Source organism: Fringilla coelebs (genome assembly GCF_963513975.1).
Source record: "Fringilla coelebs genome assembly, chromosome: 17".
In the NCBI taxonomy this organism is placed as follows: domain Eukaryota; kingdom Metazoa; phylum Chordata; class Aves; order Passeriformes; family Fringillidae; genus Fringilla; species Fringilla coelebs.
The window spans coordinates 15359877-15382602 of NC_140043.1; the positions used below are offsets into that span (position 1 = coordinate 15359877).

General features: G+C 49.6%; 1 protein-coding gene across 4 annotated transcripts in view; it reads left to right on the forward strand.

Annotated features, from left to right (window-relative positions):
* Positions 1-22726, forward strand: part of ADGRD1 (adhesion G protein-coupled receptor D1) — a 126497-nt gene that overhangs the window by 67544 nt on the left and 36227 nt on the right. For 3 of the 4 annotated variants that reach the window (XM_084217295.1, XM_084217297.1, XM_084217296.1), the window contains 4 exons: positions 3260-3333; positions 5355-5478; positions 18075-18178; positions 20547-20658. In XM_084217295.1, the coding sequence (XP_084073421.1) occupies positions 3260-3333; positions 5355-5478; positions 18075-18178; positions 20547-20658 (414 nt within the window). The remainder of the gene's footprint in view (positions 1-3259; positions 3334-5354; positions 5479-18074; positions 18179-20546; positions 20659-22726) is intronic. The other variant, XR_014616587.1, reaches the window with a different exon arrangement.

A 22726-nucleotide genomic window follows, 5' to 3' on the forward strand; every position in this document is an offset into this window, starting at 1 on the left:
TGAGTATTTTATGCAGTTATCATAAATGGCACTGGAGAGCCTTGTGGAGATTATATAATGGGTGATAAAACATGGGACAGATTCTTTAAGAGAAATGAGAAGGCAAATTAGGATAGACCCTTCTTTGCCATTCTTCAATCTGTTTATCTATCTTTCATTATTTATTCTTTCCCCATCTGAGTGCATACACAGCTCTGGGCAGGTCAGAGCCTCACTTGGTGTGGTTCATTGTCTAATGAGTGACATCTGTGTTTAGAGTTACAGTGGAGAAAAACAGGGACTTGTTCCTTGCCAGAGAAATGTAATTGAGGGTAAAGCATACATTTGGGATTTATTTGTGTAAGAGATGCACGACTGCAGTGCCATGTCTTCCAACCTGACCCTGAGGTGCCCTTTCCATTTAGAGTATTAGAATCCAAATTTATCCAGAGAAATCCTACAAATCAGAAATGGCAGTTATTGTTCCATCTTTGCTGTTATCACAGCAGATCCTTCTCTCTCTCCCTTTCTGTGTTTTTTTAGCCACTGTCTGTCACAGAAGTGAAATAATTTGTAATACAAGGCAGCTGCAGATTCTCTCAGCTGCTCACCTCAGGAGAGCTGTGGAGGTGATGGATGTCACCTCCCTGAGCACAGCTGGCACAGCCTGGCACTGCCCTGCTGCTGGAGGGACAGCCTGAGCTGTGCCAGCCAAGGGGCAGGATGGGGCTGGGGGCTGCAGGATGGGGCTGGGGGCTGCAGGATGGATGGGGCTGGGGGCTGCAGGATGGGGCTGGGGGCTGCAGGATGGGGATGGGGCTGCAGGATGGGGCTGGGGGCTGCAGGATGGATGGGGCTGGGGGCTGGGGGCTGGGGCTGGGGGCTGCAGGATGGGGATGGGGCTGCAGGATGGGTCTGGGGGCTGCAGGATGGGGCTGGGGGCTGGGGCTGCACCAGTGAGGTGTCCCTGAGGTGAGGAAGGTGACTCTGCCCCATTCTCTCTTCCCTGGGAGTGCCAGGTGTCAGTGCTGGGGAAACAGGGCTCCAGGTGTCCCCAAGGCAGAGGGGAAGGGCAGGGACAGTGCTGGGGTGACAGTGACAGTCCTGGGGTGACAGTGCTGGGGTGACAGTGCTGGAGGGATAGTGGCAGTGTTGGGGTGGTAGTCCTGGGGTGACAGTGCTGGGGTGACAGTGCTGGAGAGACTGTGGCAGTCCTGGGGTGACAGTCCTGGGGGGACAGTGCTGGGGGGACAGTGCTGGGGGTGACAGTCCTGGAGGGACACCGATAGTGCTGGGGTGACAGTGCTGGACTGACAGTCTTGGGGGGACAATGCTGGGGGGACAGTGCTGGGGTGACAGGGACAGTCCTGGAGTGACAGTGCTGGGGTGACAGGGGCAGTGCTGGGGTGACAGTGCTGGGGGGACAGTGCTGGGGGGACAGTGCTGGGGTGACAGTGACAGTCCTGGGGTGACAGTGACAGTCCTGGGGTGACAGTGCTGGGGTGACAGTGACAGTCCTGGGGTGACAGTGCTGGGGTGACAGTGCTGGGGTGACAGTGCTGGAGGGACAGTGCTGGAGAGATAGTGACAGTGCTGGGGTGACAGTCCTGGGGTGACAGTGCTGGGGTGACAGTGACAGTCCTGGGGTGACAGTGCTGGGGTGACAGTGCTGGGGTGACAGTGACAGTCCTGGGGTGACAGTGCTGGGGTGACAGTGCTGGGGTGACAGTGACAGTCCTGGGGTGACAGTCCTGGGGTGACAGGGGCAGTCCTGGGGTGACAGTGCTGGGGTGGCAGGGACAGTCCTGGGGGGACAGGGGCAGTCCTGGGGTGACAGTGCTGGGGGGACAGTGCTGGGGTGACACTGACAGTCCTGGGGGGACAGTGGCTGTCCTGGGGTGACAGTGCTGGGGTGACAGGGACAGTCCTTGGTGACAGTGCTGGGGTGACAGTGCTGGGGTGACAGGGGCAGTCCTGGGGTGACAGTGCTGGGGTGGCAGGGACAGTCCTCTCTCCCAAAGCACCTGACCTGCAGCCCCGTCCTGGGACAGGGCTGGGGAGCAGGGCGAGGCCAGGAGCTGCAAACCTGGGCAGGCTGTGCTGAGGCAGACAGGAACATTCTGTTTGTGCTGAGCAGAGGGGTGGGCTGAGCAGGGAGCGTCCTTATCTGCAGCCCAGCACAGCCAGAGGTGCGAGGCAGCAGGAGGAGCCCGGGCTGGGCAGAACCCCTGGTTATCTGCAGCCAGGAGGGAGCTGTGCCACCCTGTGCCTGGCTGGGCTCGAGAGGGGAGCAGGAAAATTGCTTCAGGAACTTCTTGTACTTGGTTGAGTTTCAGCAGGATGAGGTGGTGGGGTTTTCCCTCATTCCCTGAAACAAGGGAAGCAGAACTTGATTATCTCTGGTGTGGACAGCAGAGCTGTGTTGCAATAATCCGAGAGCTGTTGATTCACCGGTGATTTTTTATGTTGGAGACTCTTGTAATTAAAACATTGCCATAAGGCAGGGCCCACATAATGTGGAGTTTAGGGATTTATGTATTAGAAAGGGTTGAACAAACGCTGGAAATCCTCTAGTTTGCATATTTTGTCTGTAACAAACCGTTACTTCACTCCAATATAATTTAAATAATTTTGTCATCAAGCGGAGAATGGGATCTCAAAGCTCCTGGAATACAGGAGATTGAGTTAGTTGCTAGACCTGTTTATGGAAGATAGAAATTATGTCATTATAATGCTGAGGTGTGCTAAAATAAAATCTTGAATTACAGCACGGCTCTTTCAGTTTGAATGTATGTTTTAAAATAATTGCTGTTGTGGAAAGAAAATGTCTGGGAGTTGGTCATTGTAATGCACATATTTCAGAGTTATTAATCGTAAAACGTGACATTTTTATTGCACAGTGAGAACAAACGATGAACAAAACCCAAAGAGGCCAAGTGTAGCTGAGGAATGATGTCCCAGTCCTGCAAAAATGAACACATGTATTTGTGCTTATGTACAGCAGTGATCCTGGTCTGTTATTTGCTTAAAGAGGCACAGATTCCTCACTCAGAGCAGTAAAAGTTTAATCCCAGAGTGTAAAATTAAGACTGAATACCATCTTTGCATGTTTGGAGCTCGTGTTGAAGATGCGAGGGCTGAACAATTTTGCTGCCAGTTCTGGTGTGTTAATCTCTAACCAGTCTCTTGGAACCACTGCAGCAATGAGAATGTGAAGTAGCTGAATAGTGAATTTAGCCCTTTCTAAATGTTCCTCAGGGTTTCTGTTTTTCTCTTGCAGACGCCCAGACAATACAGCCAAGCCCTAAATAAAAGCAACAGAGTTCATCTTTACTGTGCATTTCTGGACTATAGGTATGTTGCACAATTCAAATTCTTTAACTTGCTTCTATTAAATTACACTAAATATCACCTTGAATTTCACTCAGAAAATAACAGCTATGGAAAAGCAGTAGCTTTTTGTTGGTTTTTTTTTTTAGCACTGAATAAATTTAATTTTTTTTTCCCCTTTTGAAATATGCTGCTCTTAGTGAACTCATTGAGAAAGAATACAAATAACGAATTTTTAATTTCATGGAGATTAACAGGTTTTGAGCTGTAACAGTGCCAGCCTACTTGATGTAGGGTGTGGGATGCTGTGATCCCCCTGAGCACCATGCACTTGGGAAGGTCACAGTAATTGTTTTATTCAAGTTTTGTTCTGTTCACCTGTGTTGAGCTGCCCAGCTGTTGGCAGCTCCTCGTTGTTATGGTTACTCATAAATTGGGATAAATTAGAAGCAGGTTTTATGAATGTGGTTGGGGCTTTAGAAGGACACAAACCCAGATGTGAGATCTGTGTTTCCAGGTGAGCCCTGTGGTGCCAGGATGGGTTTATTCCCTGTGCCCTGCAGTCAGGCTGGGTTCTCACCCTCAGCAGAGTCTCCTGAGCACTGAAGGAGGTCCTGAAGGGCAGGAGCATGAGGGAATAGCTCTCTTTAAAACAAGCACTGAGAGGAGCACAGGTCACTCAGCCAGCCTGCAGGACTCGGAGAAATCCCAGAAGAGAGAGAGAAATAATTCCTGTCAGATGTGGGGGTCAGCTGGGGTGCCTGAGGCTGCTGGGACCCCACCCCAGCCAGGGCTGCAGAGCACAGGGAATTCCTGGCTGCCAGGAAAAGCCAGCTCATGAGGATCCCTGCTCAAACCCAAAAAGCAAAGTGCATGAGGATGCTGAGAGCAGAGAGCAGCTGCCCTTGGGTGGGGGGCAGCACGGACAGGGATGGCCCTGGGGCTGGGGCTGCCAGCCTGAACTGCTGGGACAGGATGGCTGTGGCACTGGGCAATGTGACAGGCAGCACACAGCACGCCCTGAGCTCTGGTTCTGGGGTTTTGCAAGGTGTGGTGCAGCACAGAACACGCTCTGAGCTCTGATTCTGGGGTTTTGCAAGACAGGGTGCAGCACAGAACACACTCTGAGCTCTGGTTCTGGGGTTTTGTAAGATACAGTGCAGCACAGAACACGCTCTGAGCTCTGGTTCTGGGGTTTTGCAAGGTAAGGTGCAGCACACAGCACGCCCTGAGCTCTGGTTCTGGGGTTTTGCAAGACAAGGTGCAGCACACAGCACGCCCTGAGCTCTGATTCTGGGGTTTTGCAAGACAAGGTGCAGCACAGAACACGCTCTGAGCTCTGATTGTGGGGTTTTGTAAGACAAGGTGCAGCACACAGCACGCCCTGAGCTCTGATTCTGGGGTTTTGTAAGACAAGGTGCAGCACAGAACACGCTCTGAGCTCTGGTTCTGGGGTTTTGCAAGGTATGGTGCAGCACAGAACACGCTCTGAGCTCTGGTTCTGGGGTTTTACAAGGTATGGTGCAGCACAGAACACGCTCTGAGCTCTGGTTCTGGGGTTTTGTAAGACAAGGTGCAGCACAGAACACGCTCTGAGCTCTGGTTCTGGGGTTTTGCAAGGTAAGGTGCAGCACAGAACACGCTCTGAGCTCTGGTTCTGGGGTTTTGCAAGACAAGGTGCAGCACTGAACACGCTCTGAGCTCTGGTTCTGGGGTTTTGCAAGACATGGTGCTCCAGTTCTCAGGACACAGAACTGGGGCTGGGTGAAATGCCATAAATGAGACCCCAAATGTAAGGTAAATGCAGTTATCATTCATTGATTATAGAACTCCAGAGATGTTCCTGGGGTCTGACCTGTGCCTCGTCCTGGTGAATATTTCCTTTGCTGTTTCCATGATGGGCTCAGAGGGCACTGGCAGCGTCTGGGGGTCTCCAGCCTGAGATGGCTTCCAGAACTTTCCATCCCCTGTGCAGCACAGAGCAGTGAAATGAAGCTCCAGCAGCTGCATTTTGGCAGGGATAACGTTTGTTTTTGTGCCTCCAGCAATGGAACTGGTGTCTGGTCCAACGAGGGCTGTGTGAGGCAGAGTGGGGACCTCAACTACTCCGTGTGCCTCTGCAACCACCTCACCAACTTCGCCATCCTGATGCAAGTGGTGCCCCTGAAGGTGAGCCTCAGCAGGGCGGGGAATCTGCTGGAAATGAGCCACAAATACATCATTTACATCCTCTCTTCAGTAAGGGACTGAAACTGGGCTCATCTGCACCCCGCCTGGATTATTTCTTGTTTCTGTTGTGTTATCCAGAGGGTTTAATTAATTATTGCCCCAGCCCTCTGTGTCAGCCTGATCATGGAAGGGGGGTTATCTCCCTCAGGTCATCCCGTTTTTATCTAGCCATTATTATCTTTATTACTTGTCAAGCACCTAATGGCCCCATCTGGTTTCCAAGTACAGTTTTTCTAGGAACTCTTCAGGCTGATAATAAAATGCAGCTTTGCCTCAAGACCTCCCATCTTGTAAGACAGAAGTATCCTGGGAGAAATGTGCTATTATTAACCCTGTTTGAAAGAGCAGCATTCAGGGAATTAGCCAGGATTAAACAGGACAGCCACCAATTAAATGTCACTGAAAGATTGGTTGGCTCTCCACTGGGGAATAGTTCTGAAAGGCCCAGCTTTCAACTGAACAGATTTAGGATTGTGATGATTAATGGGATGCTGCAATGAGTTTTAGTATTATGTGATATTAGTAATTAGCAATCGGAGATATTCATACAGAATTCTTTGGAATCAGGTTGTCCTTAAGAGGTCTGAAACAATAACTGGGAAAGGCTGGGTGTGAATGGACCTTCCAGTGCCTCACAGTCCTGTAATAGCTCCATTTTCAACTCCTCCTCTCTCCTTAAATTTTTGGTCTGATGCATTTCCATCCACCAGGCTTTGTTTTCCCCTTTATGTTAAAACCAAAATCTCATCCCAAACCTTTGTCCAAGACATTTCCTTTAAATGAACCATTTAGGACTTTCTTGTGGCACTGATTTTTTAACTAGTGAAAAGAATTGTTGCCCTCATTGTGTGATGAGAGTCAGGCAAGGAGTGAATTCCTGCCTTTTGAGCCGTGCCAGCAGCCCCAAATTCCCAAAGCACTTGCTGAGGAAAGCCTGCTGAACCAACCTGGCAACTGGAAACTTCTCCCAGGTGTCCTTGGAACCCTCTTCAGCAAATGTTAAAGTGCTGTGGGTTTTTAGCACATCCTTGTGTTTGTTCACCGTGTTCAGAAATTCACCAGCCAAGGTTCAGAGGGCCCATTTAAATCACCCCAGAACAAATGCTCCAAAACGTTCTTGCAGTGATGTTAAATCTGCTCTTGAACTTTTGTGTGTTTTAATCCTCTCCTCATAAGTGAAGTGCACAGATAACGTGAAGCAAGTAAAAGAGGGTGGGAGCATGCAATTGCCACATTTGAACAGTTCTGTTTACACAGCTAGAATACATCTGTGGCCAAACAAATTGAAATGGATCACGCTTTTTTTGTATGAACGCTGGTCTTGACAGAATGTTTATTTATCTCTAGATTCTGGAAAAAAATAGATCCTTACCCAGAAGGCTCTGCTTTTCACAGAAAATAGAAATAAGTTATTGGAAATGAACTGCCTGAAAACTGTAGATTTCTTCATCATTTTGGTACAAAAAAAAAAAATAATTTTTCTTGGGGATTCTCTGGGTGTTTAACACTCCCCTTCTCCCGTGGAAAGTGACATTCCCTTTCTCCCCAGGCAGATGAATGCAGCTCCCAGGGGAGCAGAGGCTCCTCCAGGGGCACCTTCAGAGCCTTTCCTGCAGCAAAACCAGGGGGGCACAGCAGAAAGGCTGGCAGGGGCACAGAAAACAACTAAAAGGTCTAAAAAGGGGGATGCTGGCAGTGATGGAGAGGTGCAGCACACACCAGTGCAGGTGCAGCAAGGTCAGAGCTGGGAGAGCATCCCCAGGGAGAGCCCTGGGGCAGCTCAGGGGGATCAGCTCCTCCTCACACTCATTTCCTGCTGCTCAAAACCAAAAAAAGGGCAGAAGGCATCCCATTAATGTGGCTTTGCAGTCCTTTGGGGTCTGCTGTCCCCAGCTGGATGCACAGGGGGTCCAGCCAAAGCCAAGGTGTCTCTGAGCCCCCAGCCCTGAATCAGAGACCCTCCTGTGCAGCCCCAGAGGGCTGAGCCTGGTGGAGCTTCACAGGGATGCTGGCTTTTCCTGAGTTGTGCTGAATTACAACAAGAATCTTCTGGCTTAAGTCCTTCTCTTTGTTCCTCCATTGCTTAAATGTGGCTTGTGGTTAAATTTGGTTAAATTTGCTCCTTCATTGGTTAAATGTGGCTTGTGGTTAAATTTGGTTAAATTTGTTCCTTCATTGGTTAAATTTGTTCCTTCACTGGTTAAATGTGGCTTGTGGTTAAATCTGGTTAGATTTCTTCCTTCATTGGTTAAATTTGTCCCTTCACTGGTTAAGTGTGGCTTTTGGTTAAATTTGCTCCTTCACTGGTTAAATTTGCTCCTTCATTGGTTAAATTTGTTCCTTCATTGGTTAAATGTGGCTTGTGGTTAAATTTGTTCCTTCATTGGTTAATTTTGTCCCTTCACTGGTTAAGTGTGGCTTTTGGTTAAGTTTGGTTAAATTTGTCCCTTCACTGGTTAAGTGTGGCTTTTGGTTAAATTTGGTTAAATTTGTCCCTTCACTGGTTAAGTGTGGCTTTTGGTTAAATTTGGTTAAATTTGTCCCTTCACTGGTTAAGTGTGGCTTTTGGTTAAATTTGGTTAAATTTGTTCCTTCATTGGTTAAATTTGTCCCTCCACTGGTTAAGTGTGGCTTGTGGTTAAATTTGGTTAGATTTGTTCCTTCATTGGTTAAATTTGTTCCTTCACTGGTTATATTTGTCCCTCCACTGTTTAAGTGTGGCATTTTCCAGCTGCAGAGTGCAGCAGGACCCAGTCCCTGGCAGCCCCCAGCCCTGCCCAGCCTCCCTCCCAGGCTACCAGGTGGGTGTGATTTCTAGGGAGCACAGAAATGCCAGGAAGTTCCTGGGAACAAGCTGTGAGTTCTCCATTTTTCCTCCTGATCTTTACTCAGAACAGGTTAGGTTAATTCAGTCAGTGCTCTGCTGTATGCCAGCTGGAGGTAATCTCCAAAGGCTGAAATCTGCTGAGATGAAAAATCAGTTTTATTCTAATATTCAGAGAAAGGAATTGAAAGAGACTAGTCACAGAGGAAAATGTGAAATTCTGGGGTATTAACTGAAACGTGACAAAATGAACCTTCACTCTAAAGTCTGTGGGCTCCACACCAGGATGGGGAGAACTTTGAATGCTGTGAATTGGTTAAAACTGAGCTCAGATTACAGATGTAGCTGCACAGCACTCCAGATTTTACACTGGTGTCAGCAGGAGCTTTGAGGCACTGGAGCCAAGGTGATTGTGAAAGAAGGACAGACACAATGCTGCTGATGTGCTCAGCTCAGAGGGGCAGGGGATCAGCAGGGGTAACCAGTTTGTTTCAGGACTGGAATTGCCATCCTGGAAGCCTGAGGGCCGTGTGGTGCTCAGATGTCAGCCTGGCACTGGCCTGGAGCCCAGGGCAGGCTGGAATGGTTTGTGTGTTATCACTCTGTGTCAGCCTGGCCCACATTCCTGCCTGCTGAGATCCCTTTATCTTGCTGAGAATGATAACATTTATTTTGAATTTTGGAGATTAGCGGTCATCAACTGGCTTAAACAAATAAATTAGCTGATTGAAGGTAAAGTGGGACTGCAGATGAGCAGAATGTTCCCGAAGGAACACGCTCAACCCTTGATTGCCTCGGAGAAGTGTCAGGGGTGTAATTAGGGTCAGCAGGCAATCAGAAGGGGGAGACTGCAGGGAGCTCTTGGACAGCTCTGACCAGGTCAGGGAGACTCAGGATTGCCCAGTCCTCAATCCAGCACACCCTGGTGTGGGACACTCACAGGAACTGGGGATTGCCCAGTCCTCAATCCAGCACACCCTGGTGTGGGACACTCACAGGAACTGGGGATTGCCCAGTCCTCAATCCAGCACACCCTGGTGTGGGACACTCACAGGAACTGGGATTGCCCAGTCCCTGCTTCCAGTACACCCTGGTGTGGGACACTCACAGGAACTGGGGATTGCCCAGTCATCCTTTCCAGCCCACCCTGGTGTGGGACACTCACAGGAGCTGGGACTCAGGATTGCCCAGTCCCCCCTCCCAGCACACCCTGGCTCAGTGGAACTGGGGATTGTCCAGTCCCAGGTTCCAGCACACCCTGGTGTGGGACACTCACAGGGAGCTGAGGATTTCTCAGTCCCAGGGTCCAGCAGACCCTGGCTCAGATGAACTGGGGATTGCCCAGTCCCCCCTCCCAGCCCACCCTGGCTCTCAGGAACTGGGGATTGCTCAGTCCCCCCTTCCCTTCTCAGGACCTGAGACTCAGGATTGCCCAGTCCTCCCTCCCAGCCCACCCTGATGTGGGACACTCTCAGGAGCTGGGGATTGCCCAGTCCCCCCTCCCAGCCCACCCTGGCTCTCAGACATGAAGGGGATGCTCTGACCCAGCTTTTCCTCTGATGGGGAACCCGAGCTGGGGGAAGAAGTCCCTGTAGCAAACAGATCATTGCTGCAGCTGCCCCCTGGGAGCTCCTGTCCTGCTCTGCTCCCTCCTTGGTGCACAGAGCAGAGCTCCAGCCTCTCCTCCAGCCAGCACTAACAGGTTTGGAGCAGCCCCAGTGTGGCTGTGGTGGGAGAGAGAGGGAACCCCTTTATTTCCATGAGTTTGTTCCCTCTGGAGAGGGGCCAGGAGCTGCCTGAGTGTCCTGGAATGGCAGCTGGGTGGGACATGGGGCATCCCCTCGGGGCTGGGGGCTCCTGCAGGAGGGACAGGGACAGGAGAGGCAGAGCAGCAGCCCCTGGCACACACACACAGACAGGAGTGCTCCTTCCCAGGCAGCAGGGACCCAGCCCAGAGCTGCAGCAAAAAGGGCTTCAAAGAAGGTTCAGATGCTGTCATTGCATTTTGGGCAGCTTCACCCCCCCTCAGCCAGTGGGGCCTCTGCTCCTGCCAAGGAACATGCCAGCCATCTGGCAGATTTGTTTTTGTAGTGGTCCAACAGCTCCAAAGCATGCCAGGCTGTTTGTACCATCTGCCACGAGATTGTCACTCCAGCTGAAGGATGGTGGGCACCTGGGCACCCAGGGTTCAAAAATCCTTTTAAAGAGGAATCATTTTCTCCCACAGAAAAATAGAGTTTGAAGCTCGGGTCCCCCAAAACACCAGTGCAGGACACAGCTGAAATATTTATGTCTCCTAAACCATTCTCTGAAATTGTTCTTTTTTCCTGTTTTTCCTCTTGCTGTTTTTCCCAACTGTGAGAATATAAAAATGGCTCCTATAAAGTTCAGATGTGGATGGACATTTCCAGCTAGGCAGTAGTGTTATACAGTCTGTGGTAGAAATTGTTTGGGGTTTTGAACACGTTTTCTGCATTTCTAAAGCTAGAAATGACTTTGTTTTTATGCCATTTGTAGCCTGCTCACAATTCAGAGGAGACCATCAATCAATACAGTTCAAGCAGCTCACCAATGGGCTTGTAAGCAGACAAGTGTTTATACAGGGAAAATACTTAAAACTGTCTGATCTTGGTGGTGGGACTGTAGAAACAACGCTTGGCATTTTTAGGGAGCCCAGGATTCTGAAAAGGTTTGGGTATTCATCTGTGAGCTTCTATTTACAAAAAGAAAATCATCCCAAATTTCTTTTCTTGTGGCAATATATGTGTTTTTATTTTAGCTTTCACTGTTATAGCTGAGTTTTGATAACGCATGGCTGACTGAGAAAAAGGTGCATCAATTTGTGTTCATAAAGGCTGTTTTGAAAAAGTCCTAGTATTGCAAAATGCTTTAAAAATATGGGGGATAGATGGGTAATTTATCAGTTTGCAGCATTGTTTCCTAAATCTAATATTGCAGTTATTAATCAAACACTGCACTTTGTGTGCAATAAAGCAGCAGTCTGAAATCATAAGCTTTTTTTCTTAAAATTTTCAGCCAGCTCCATACTCGAACAGGACAATGAAATGGAAATAATGTGGCACTCTCCAATTTCTGCTGTTTTGTAATTTTTATATAATTACTTTTCTCAGCATGCTTTTCATTGCTGGGAACATAAAAAGAATAATGCCCAAGTCCAGTAATTTCTCTTTGTGCTGCATATTTAAAAATTGGATAGGCACTGAGATTTTTTTGTTCCTTGTTTATTGCCACTGACAGTTTGTGTAACTGAAGAGATCTGCACACAGTTCAGACAGCCTCAACCTTCAGATGAACAAAGATAAATCAGCCTGGCTGTTTATTCCAGCACTGCTTTGTAACTTCCTTTGCTCCTCCTCACTCTCTCCACTTGCCCCTCCATTTCATGGCAGTGATTATTGTGTCCCTGTGGAGGAGCACATGTGATTATTGTCCCCATGGAGGAGCACATCTGATTATTGTCCCTATGGAGGAGCACATCTGATTATTGTCCCTGTGTTGGACTAACAGATTTTACAAGAACTTGGAGCTTTTCTGCTCCCCAAACTTTATTATAATCTGATACCACCTCGCAACTTGAGTCCTTCCTCCCTGCCATGCTTCCTTCAAGCTTCATTTGAACTAAGAACTTTGAGATTTGTAATGAGCAGAACCCCTGCTGTTTGATGACACAGTGCCCAGAACTACTTTGAAAGATGATGTGGGCATTTAAAAATACTAATTAATATCTTGGCACAGAGTTATTTGGAAAATTCTGTATTTTTTGTGTCACAGGGAAAAGTTTTAAATAAGCAGCACCAGGCTGGGCTGGCTGGAGGGAAATGTGCCTTTAATCCTGAAAAGCCCCTCTGCAGCACTTTGCTGGAGATTGCTGGGAACTGTAGAGTTAATAGAGAAGGGGAATTGAAAAACAATTCTGCTGGAAATGGCTGATGGAGATGATTGCACTGTGACTCTCAGAGGCCTTTTTTTCTTTACATTTGCAGTTTCTGATGCACTGTGGCTTGAGAAAAGAAGTTTGTGCACCAAATTGGGCTTTTCAGTGGGTGGTGATTGTACAGTGCCACCCAGCACGGCCCCACCAAAATCCATCCCGTGCTCCCAGGGAGCAGACTGAGCCTCCTCAACTCACCCCAGATGTTCATCTAAAAAAATGGAATGTACCTAACAAAGTGCTGGGCAAGCTGAAGGAAAACAGAGATTTGTATTGTTGTTATTATTATTTAACATATAAATCAAGGCCTCTCTGGACTGAAATTGAATTTTAGCAGCCTTTCTGGAGGCAATTAAAACCATTAGCTCCATCAGCCAAGGCCAGCATTTAATGTCTCTGAGACACTCAGGCTGCCAAAGTTAATTATTCATCCTTTTCTTAATTGGATTCAGATTACATTTTAAAGGTACAAGTTGAGTAGATTTGGCTGTAACTGTTCCCCCCTGCCCCAGGAAATGCTCGGGGAGGATGCTCAGGTTTGCAGAGGGTTTGGGGGGATTTCGGGGCTGGGCAGCCCCTGGCAGATCTGTCAGGAACAAACAGGAAAATCCACCTGGTGGGGGTTTTTCTTGCCTGTGAGTTTCCAAAATAGAAGCAGTGCATTCTCCTAGGAGGGAGAGCAGGGGCAGGCAGAGGGCTGTGCCACGGGAGGGTGGATCTGCCCCATCCCCTCTCTGGCCAGGCTCCCAGCAGCTCCCAAGGCAAGGGCTGGCACAGAGGGAGGAATTTCTGATTTTACCTTGTCAAAGCTGAAACCCAGCAACATCTGTCTGTCAGTGCTGGGGATTGCTGACACTCCTGAGCTCGTTTCCTGGCTTTTCAGAGTGAAAGAATGATCATATCAAGGCAAGGAAGCAAAACATTTTAGAAGGAAAGGGTAATTTCATGTGGATTGGGACAAGTGTGAGAATCAGGCTCATGGGATGACTTCACAGCTTGCTCAGTGTTTTATTTGGTACTTTTTAATGCTATTTTCTTTAATAATAGCATTGCAGCTTGATTAGCGTTTTTGTGCTGACTACAAATTACTGTTTTATATTCCACATCATGCAGGAAGTCTGTAAACTTTCAAAAAGACAAGCTGAGGTAAGGTGAAAACAGCCCTTATCAGAGCATTGGAATTAATTGAAATAATTTCTTAATGAATGAGGCCCAGTGCTTTGACAGCCCAGGGGCTTCTAACAAATTGCTGGCTCCAGCTGAGCCCAGCCCTGTCCATCCTAGCAGTTAGGACTGGCTCAGCTGAGCCCAGCCCTGTCCATCCTAGCAGTTAGGACTGGCTCAGCTGAGCCCAGCCCTGTCCATCCTGTCCTAGCAGTTAGGACTGGCTCAGCTGAGCCCAGCCCTGTCCATCCTAGCAGTTAGGACTGGCTCAGCTGAGCCCAGCCCTGTCTGTCCTAGCAGTTAGGACTGGCTCAGCTGAGCCCAGCCCTGTCCATCCTGTCCTAGCAGTTAGGACTGGCTCAGCTGAGCCCAGCCCTGTCCATCCTGGCAGTTAGGACTGGCTCAGCTGAGCCCAGCCCTGTCTGTCCTGTCCTAGCAGTTAGGACTGGCTCAGCTGAGCCCAGCCCTGTCCATCCTAGCAGTTAGGACTGGCTCAGCTGAGCCCAGCCCTGTCCATCCTGGCAGTTAGGACTGGCTCAGCTGAGCCCAGCCCTGTCCCTCACACGCTTTTCAAGCAGCTCTCACCAGTGATGTGAGTTTTGATTTAGGAGCAGCTCTCTCAGAGCCTCATCAGCTTTTGGCTCTGCTCACCAGAGCAAGAACAATTTCCAGCTCACAGAGTCAGGGACCTGTGCAGGCGATTTCAGGTTTCAGTGAATCTTCTCCCTTTTGTTGTAGAAGAAATCTTCTTTTTCCCCCTTTTTCATTTCTAAGTCATGGAGGATTCACATTTTGTCTTGCCCTGCAGGGGTTTCTGGAGAAAGACTGAACTAAAACCCAGGGACAGACTTTTTTAGAAACATGACATCAAAGAAATTGGAGAGAAAAAAATCTCTGTGCAATCTTCCTTTGGATTACTATGGGAAAAAACCAAACAGTTTGATTTGGGGAGGATGGAACATTGGGTTTGTTCAGCCTGGAGAGGAGAAGACTTCAGGCTGACCTAACTGTGGCCTTCCAGCACCTGAAGGTCCTGCAAGGTGCAGAGAAACTGTTTGCAGGAGCAGGCAGTGACAGGAAAAGGGGAATGGCTGCAGAGGGAAGGAGGGAGGGTTTAGAGCAGACATTTCCTCCCTGGCAGGGTGGGCAGCCCTGGCACAGGTGCCCAGAGCAGCTGTGGCTGCCCCTGGATCCCTGGCAGTGCCCAAGGCCAGGCTGGACACTGGGGCTGGAGCACCTGGGACAGTGGGAGGTGTCCCTGCCATGGCAGGGGTGGCACTGGGTGGGCTTTGAGGTCCCTTCCCACCCTGACCTTTCTGTGATTCTGTGATTTTTGCCCATTTCCCCTGGTTTGCTCCCTGGATCCTGTGTGTTTGTTGGGGACAGGAAGGGCACCACAGCCCTCTGAGGTCTGTACCAGTGCCAGCACCAGCACAGAGCACTGGGAATCTGAATTCTCCCCGAGCAGGGAAACTCTCCAGGGAACATTTTCTGGCCTAAGGACTGCTGAGAAATACTGATTTCAGATAGACTTTACATCTGAAAGCCTCCTCAGCTGCCCTCCTCCTTCTGTGAGCCACCTGCAGCCAGGGAAAAGGGTGGAGGCATCAGGGAACAAGGTCCATGCATTGTGGACATGAATGTACCTGATGAGGAAATCACTTCTGAACTGCTCCATTTCCCACACAGATTATTCCTGTTTCAGGAGTGTTCTGTGGAGAATGCCTGTGCCTGCCTTCTTTGGGGGATGAGGGATGACAGCATCTCTTTTGTAGGAATTATCTGGAGCTTTTAAGCTGTTCCAGTACACAGAACTCTTTTGTTTCTGTAATTGATGCTGTCCAGTCAGGGAAAAGAAATGTGTCTTTGGCTGAAAAAGAAAAAATGCTCAAGAGCTGCATCATATTTCCTAGGAACAGTAACACCATAGCAACAGTTGTCTTTCAGTGCATCCCTTCAAGGCTCAAGATTGCTGAGCTCTTCTGCTGGAAACTCAGCACACGTGGGCTGCTGCACTTGGCAGACAATCACACTGAAAACCTACATACACAACACAGCTTTGTGCCTGTATTTATGTTTTCCCATGACCACATGGCACGCTATTTCTCTCCTGTAAAGGGAATTTTAATGGGGAGTTTATTGGTAGAGCTGCTTCGGTTTGATAATCTCTAATGGAATACTTTGTTTGGGTGGGAAGTTTTATTGTGTGTGTGGAAAATAATAGAAAATCCCAAACATATGTGGAAGGACTAGTTTTTATTAGATAAATGTGCTGCAAAAAAGTTTTGGAAAGATATCGTTCCTTTTAGTATTTTTTAATAATCAATGAAATTTTTTCAGCTTGGGATTTAATCAATAGTAAATTGAGATTGAAGCAATAACACAGTATTTCAAGCGTCATAATTAAAAATTTTTGATTGAGTAATTTTTTTCCTTCAGTTTATGAAAATGTCAAGTCTATCCAAAATCAAGTCAGGAAAAATGTTTGAAAATTCTTCTAGGATGAGAAAGCTTTTCCCTGCCTAGCTCTGTTCTACTTACTGCATATTAATACTGCCTGGCTCCCTTTGCTGGGTGTGGCTCTTTTGTCATTCTTTTATGAGAACTTGCATGGAAAATTAAAACACATGCTGATTAATTTGAGTGGCCCAACCACCCTGTCCTTCTTGCACTGACTCTGTCCAGGTCTAACACAGATCCTGGTGGAGAGCACCGTGGAGTTACCGTTTAAATGTTCCCAAAAATTGCATTCCCTCCACAAGAGATGCCAGCAGGCAGAAGCAGAGCTGAGAGCAGAGGTTTGCCCTCCTGCTGCTCATGCTGGGTCCGTGCTGGGGTTTCCATGCTGGAGTGTCAGCCCAGCTCCTTCCACTGCACAGCACCAGCGATGGAGCTGTGATTTCAGAGCTGTGAACAGCTCTGGTGGGTGGGCTCTCTGGTTTGCTGGGTCTCCCTGCACGGTGGTGCTTGCACAGGGATGGGGATGACTGGGAGCATCCCTGGGAGCATCCGTCACTGCAGCATCCCTGGGAGCATCACTGCAGTATCACTGCCAACATCCCTGGGAGCATCCCTGGGAGCATCACTGCAGTATCACTGCCAACATCACTGCAGCATCCCTGGGAGCATCCCTGGGAGCATGACTGCAGTATCACTGCCAACATCCCTGGGAGCATGACTGCAGTATCACTGCCAACATCACTTCCAGCATCCCTGGGAGCATCCGTCACTGCAGCATCCCTGGGAGCATCCCTGGGAGCATCACTGCAGTATCACTTCCAGCATCCCTGGGAGCATCCCTGGGCCCTGTAAGCTCCTGAGCTGAGCTCCTAGGCTGAGCTGCCAAGGCTGCCTGAGCCCTGCAGCCACGGCAGGAGCCGCTGCTGCTGGGGACCCGGGCTGTGACACGGGACAGGGACCGAGTGCCACGGGCTGGGCTGAGTGTGACACCCCTCTCAGCCTGTTCTGTGCTCAGTGTGACACCCCTCATAGCCTGTTCTGGTCCCTGTGCTCAGTGTGACACCCCTCTCAGCCTGTTCTGGTCCCTGTGTGACACCCCTCTCAGCCTGTTCTGGTCCCTGTGCTCAGTGTGACACCCCTCTCAGCCCTGTTCTGGTCCCTGTGTGACACCCCTCTCAGCCTGTTCTGGTCCCTGTGCTCAGTGTGACACCCCTCTCAGCCTGTTCTGGTCCCTGTTCTGTGCTCAGTGTGACACCCCTCACAGCCTGTTCTGGTCCCTGTGCTCAGTGTGACACCCCTCTCAGCCTGTTCTGTGCTCAGTGTGACACCCCTCACAGCCTGTTCTGTGCTCAGTGTGACACCCCTCACAGCCTGTTCTGGTCCCTGTGCTCGGTGTGACACCCCTCTCAGCCTGTTCTGGTCCCTGTGCTCAGTGTGACACCCCTCTCAGCCTGTTCTGTGCTCAGTGTGACACCCCTCTCAGCCTGTTCTGGTCCCTGTGCTCGGTGTGACACCCCTCTCAGCCCTGTTCTGTGCTCAGTGTGACACCCCTCACAGCCCTGTCCTGTGCTCGGTGTGACATCCCTCTCAGCCTGTTCTGGTCCCTGTGTGACACCCCTCTCAGCCTGTTCTGGTCCCTGTGTGACACCCCTCTCAGCCTGTTCTGTGCTCAGTGTGACACCCCTCACAGCCTGTTCTGGTCCCTGTGTGACACCCCTCTCAGCCTGTCCTGTGCTCAGTGTGACACCCCTCTCAGCCTGTTCTGGTCCCTGTTCTGGTCCCTGTGTGACACCCCTCTCAGCCTGTTCTGGTCCCTGTGCTCAGTGTGACATCCCCTCTCAGCCTGTTCTGGTCCCTGTGTGACACCCCTCTCAGCCTGTTCTGGTCCCTGTTCTGGTCCCTGTGTGACACCCCTCACAGCCTGTTCTGGTCCCTGTTCTGGTCCCTGTGTGACACCCCTCACAGCCTGTTCTGGTCCCTGTGTGACACCCCTCTCAGTCCTGTTCTGGTCCCTGTTCTGGTCCCTGTGTGACACCCCTCTCAGCCTGTTCTGGTCCCTGTGTGACACCCCTCTCAGCCTGTTCTGGTCCCTGTGTGACACCCCTCTCAGCCTGTTCTGCTCTCTCCTTGCTGCAGCTGACCAGAGAACACCAGGTGGCCCTCTCCTCCATCACTTACATCGGCTGTGCTCTGTCCATCCTCTGCCTGACGATCACCCTGGTCACGTTCGCCGTGCTGTCGTGAGTAATTTTAGCTTCAGACCTGCTGAGCAGCAAGGCAAGCAGGATCCCTTCAGCTGCTCAGGATAAAACAAAGGCTATTAATTCTACAACCTTCCTTAATTAGATTCTGCACATGCATTTGTAACACTTGGTCGGTTATTTCTAAATTACCTTCATTTCCTGAAATGGGATGGTCTTTATATAGCCAGCTATTTCAATCTCCTGAGAGATTTTAATTTTTTTTTAACTGGACCTGCTTTGCTGTAGTTCAGGAATCTTGCAAAGAGCTGGAAGGAGGCCTTGGTCTGGACTCCAGCACAAGGTGAGCAGGGACTGCAGGGCCAGCCCCTCTGCCCCCACACCTTTGGGGTGCTTGGAGAGCACAGACAGCACTTTCTGCTTTCCAGTGTCCTGTCTGTGAGGGAGGGTGTTCAGAGAGGAATGCCCAGTAAGGGAGTCCCAGTCAGCACTGGCTGCCTGACTCCAGTTTCACACAGCTGGGACACAATCACACAGCCACATTCATGTTCAAGTGTCCCGCTGATCTCCACCAGGCTGCTTCTCTGTGGTGCTTTGGTGGGTGAAGGACCCTGTTAGCAGTGTGAAATTCACTCCATGGCTCCTGGTTGGAAACCTTTGCATCTCCTGCCCCGAGCAGGGCAGCCCTGGGAGGGCTCTCTGTGCTGGGGAGGGTTCTGCCCCAGGGCACTCAGGACCTTTATTCCTATTTATGTTCCCCTAGTGAGAAATGAGTTTGAGCTGGGCTTGATACAAACGTTTCTGGAAAAAAGCTTTCATAAAGGTTTGTGTCTAAATAAGAAACAGAAAACCTGACTAAGGGTGAAGTAACTTGTCCAAGGCTGTGCAGCACTTTGGGAGTACAGCAAGGAGTGGGATTCTTGTCTCCTTTCACACACTAAACCATATTGTTCCCACTTTAGAGTTTGAATCTTGTTTTCTGTGCCTAAGATGTGTTTTGGACATCCTGTTAAGAGGCCAGTTTCTAGGGAAAAGGACTAGCTGAATCTCAGTAAACTGATTGCAGTGCTTGTTTTTTTCCAGACCCCGTATTATTTCCAAGTTTTGGGATCTGTGTTGGTCATACTTGGATTAAGAGCATAACGTGTGGCAAAATCCACTCTCAATAATTCCAGCATCTGCCTATCTGACATCGTGCTGTTGGCATGTTTAGGCTGAGGGGAATGATCTGCTCCATCTTAGTCTGAGCTGAGGGCAAAATTGGATGTTAGAGTGTTTAGAAAGGTCAAAGGAGCAAAAGGAGGAGGTGTTGCTGCAGCAGGGCTGAGAACTCCTCGAGGAGCTGGAGGCAAACAAGACTTGGAAGAGAGCTTGGAGCCAGCTGACTGTCACAGGGTTAAGCACCCCACCTACATACAGCATCCTTCAAACTGCCAATTGAAAATAATTTGATTATCTTTTCACTGGAGAGCAGGGTCTCGTGAAGCAGCTGAAGTGGGATTTTGCAATGTGGTGTTAGATGACTGTGACCTAAGTGGAGAAGAATCTGGCAAGGTCCTTGCTGCTCCATGTCCTGGCAGGGGCAGTGAGCCCTGCTCCCCTCCTGGTGACACTGCCCAGCCTGTGGCACATGGAGCTGCCCAGCACAGAGCCACTGGCACAGGCAGAGCATCCTTTGAGTCACTTCTGGGATCTCAGTACTTCTTGTCCTCTCCCTCTTCATTCCCGTTCCATGGAGCAGTGCAGCAGGAGGGTGCCCTGGAATAGGAACCTGTTATCACAGGACTGTTTGTTTTTTAAAGAGAACAGAATTCAAGGCAAGCCCGAGATGTTCAGATCAATGTTTTTGTTTTCTGTTTCCTATTTTGGGATGGGAACAGAAACACGAGGTCAGCAGACTTCCAGGAAAGCCTGTTCTTGTCAGATTTCCAGCTGGTTTTGGAAAAGCCAAGGGAGATACGTTCAAATGATGTTGAAACCACAGTCAGGTCCCTGTCAGGACAGGCACTGCCCATCTGTGTATGGAGCTGTCGTTCCTGTGCTCAGAAGTTACATTTGTATAAATCAGAATGGGAACCAATGTCTTTTCCCGTTCCCTTATTTCCCAGAAAGGCCAATTCCAACAAAACAAACCCAGGAGCTCTGGCACAGGGTGGTGCTTTCTGTGAGGAGTGGGTGTGACCTCCCTGGCCCCCAGTCCCTGCAGGACCGAGCCCTGGCTGCTGTTCTGTCTCTGGCCGTGTGCTCAGGTCCAGGGGAGCAGGGGATGCTCAGGTGCTGCCCACGCTGCTGGCAGGCGAGCTCCAAAGGTCACCCAGCCCAACCAAGGGCCAGTGTAGAGCTTGCTGCTGGTGGGGAGGTGCCCTGGAGCCCTGGGGCCGCGCTGAGGTGTTTCTGTGCCCCGCAGGTCCGTCAGCACCATCCGCAACCAGCGCTACCACATCCACGCCAACCTGTCCAGCGCCGTGCTGCTGGCCCAGGCCCTGCTGCTGGCCAGCTTCCAGCTCAGCCCCGCAACCGTGAGTCTCTGGGGTCTCTGGGGTCTCTGGGGCAGCCAGGGCACTGCCAGGGAGGGCTCTGTGCCACAGGCACTGCCAGGGAGGGCTCTGCCGAGGGGAGCTGCCTTTGACGCGCCAAAACCCCAAAAACGCCGTCCTGCTGCAGGGGGCTCCTCAGGCAGGGTACCAGGAGGTCTAACCCATTAACTTGGCACCCAAACCAGCCTGGTTAGACCAAGGCAAACAGGCTGAGTTAACAGCATCACTTACCAGCACACCCAATTTCTTTCCATTAATTTTAAAAACGCAGTTTAGAGTAACGTAAGGTCTTTGATGGGAAGTTCCCCCTGAAGGGCAGAAACAAAACCTGACTTTACAATAAACTTCCAGGGTGCTCTGTGTTTGTGCTGGTAAAAAACGTGGCTACTTTTGTCACCAGCTGCTGCTCCACATTATTTTTCAGAAGCAGCCAGTGGTTTCTGTTATGGGGGCTGGGGGGTGCTGGGGGTATTTTTTCTCAGTAGAAGTAAATACCAGGTTTGCACATTGTTCATTTTGCCAATACAACAGCTACCTGGATTTATATTCAGCTCAGATGGGATCCCTTGGATGTCTGTTACGTTTATAAATAACTGTGATGCCTGGTTTGCACAGGCAGTCATTACCTGGGGACCTAAAAGCACTTTGGAAAACTCAGTTCATATTCTTTTGCTGTTTAACATTCGGGTGGGTCCTGAATGAGTCATGCAATGTGCAAGGGAGAAAATGAGAGGGGGTGGTTCAGAAGGAAAATGAAATGGAGACATTGGAGAGCAGCAAAAGGCGAAGCTGAAGACAGCAGAAACCAGGCATGAAAATAATCCTCTCTGAGTAGAGAGCTCAAACCCCGCTGAAAGGACGTGGGCTTGAGGGCGATGGGAGGCTCACCCAGCATGACAGGGCGAGGTGTTCTCACAGGCTTTTCTTTTTCATCCACCCCAAATTTTCAGGCAGCTCAGCTGAGTCACTTCAGTGGTGTGTGGAAGCCTCTTTGCAGGGCCAGCCTGGCCCCAGTCTGCCCCGTGGTGTGGGGCTCCAGCTGTGCGTGCTGCTGTGGGGTGGAGGAGGCAGAGCCCCTTCTCCAGGGACCAGCCCAGAGCCACCCACCTGCAGGACCTGCCTTGGCCACACCTGGCCCTGCTTGCTTAGTCCAGCCTGTGAAACTCCCACACACCTCAGGCTGCAGTTTAGTGGGTGCAGACTTCCCCTTGAACCTACCCCAGACCCACTTTGGTGAAATTGGGGCCCTAGCACAAGGAAGTGTTTACACTGTTTTACACCCCAGGCTTTGAGAAATGAAATGCTTCACAGAATCCGTGGGGTTTTTTAGCCCTGCCTCCTCTATAAGAGCTGTAATTGTTTGGGATAACTCTGTAAAGATCTGCAAGTTGACAGACGTCATGTAAATACTGTCTGCTGGGCTTTTATTTTTATGCTTTGTCCTCTTGGAATCCAGGGGGTTGTGATTCATCCTTTTATTGGTCTCCTGTCATTTCCCACTCCAGACTAGCTTTGACAACAGCCTAAATACCTTTAATTGCAGCTTTAATTGAGCTGCTGAGGGTGGTTTGCAGGGACAGGGAGGCAGTGTTTGCACTAGCTGGCATCGCCTCCCTGCCCTGAGCCTGCCCATCCTTCCCCTCCCTGGCTCTGGGGATATTGCAGCTCTGATTGCAGGTATGGCACACAGCATCCCCTGCTATTTTCAGATGCGTTGTTTAATGATTTACAATCCATTCTAAAGCAATTTTTCTTTTGGAGACTAACAGTGGATTTTTTTTTTCTTTTGTAGAATAATAGTGATTTTTAACCACAAAGCTCTATCTCCACAAACAGAACTTTAATCTTTCCAGTACAACTAATTTATTCATTTGTTTATAAAAAGCTGGTCATTGACACCTATCATCAATAGTTAACTGATCATGGCATATTCCAGGAAGGCAATTCTTCCCAAAGCCAGGATGTCTTTTTATGTCTTTATATTATTGAGACACAGGAAAATGAAAATTGAAGTATAAGGTGTTAGCCAGCCCTGGGTTTTTTCCAACAC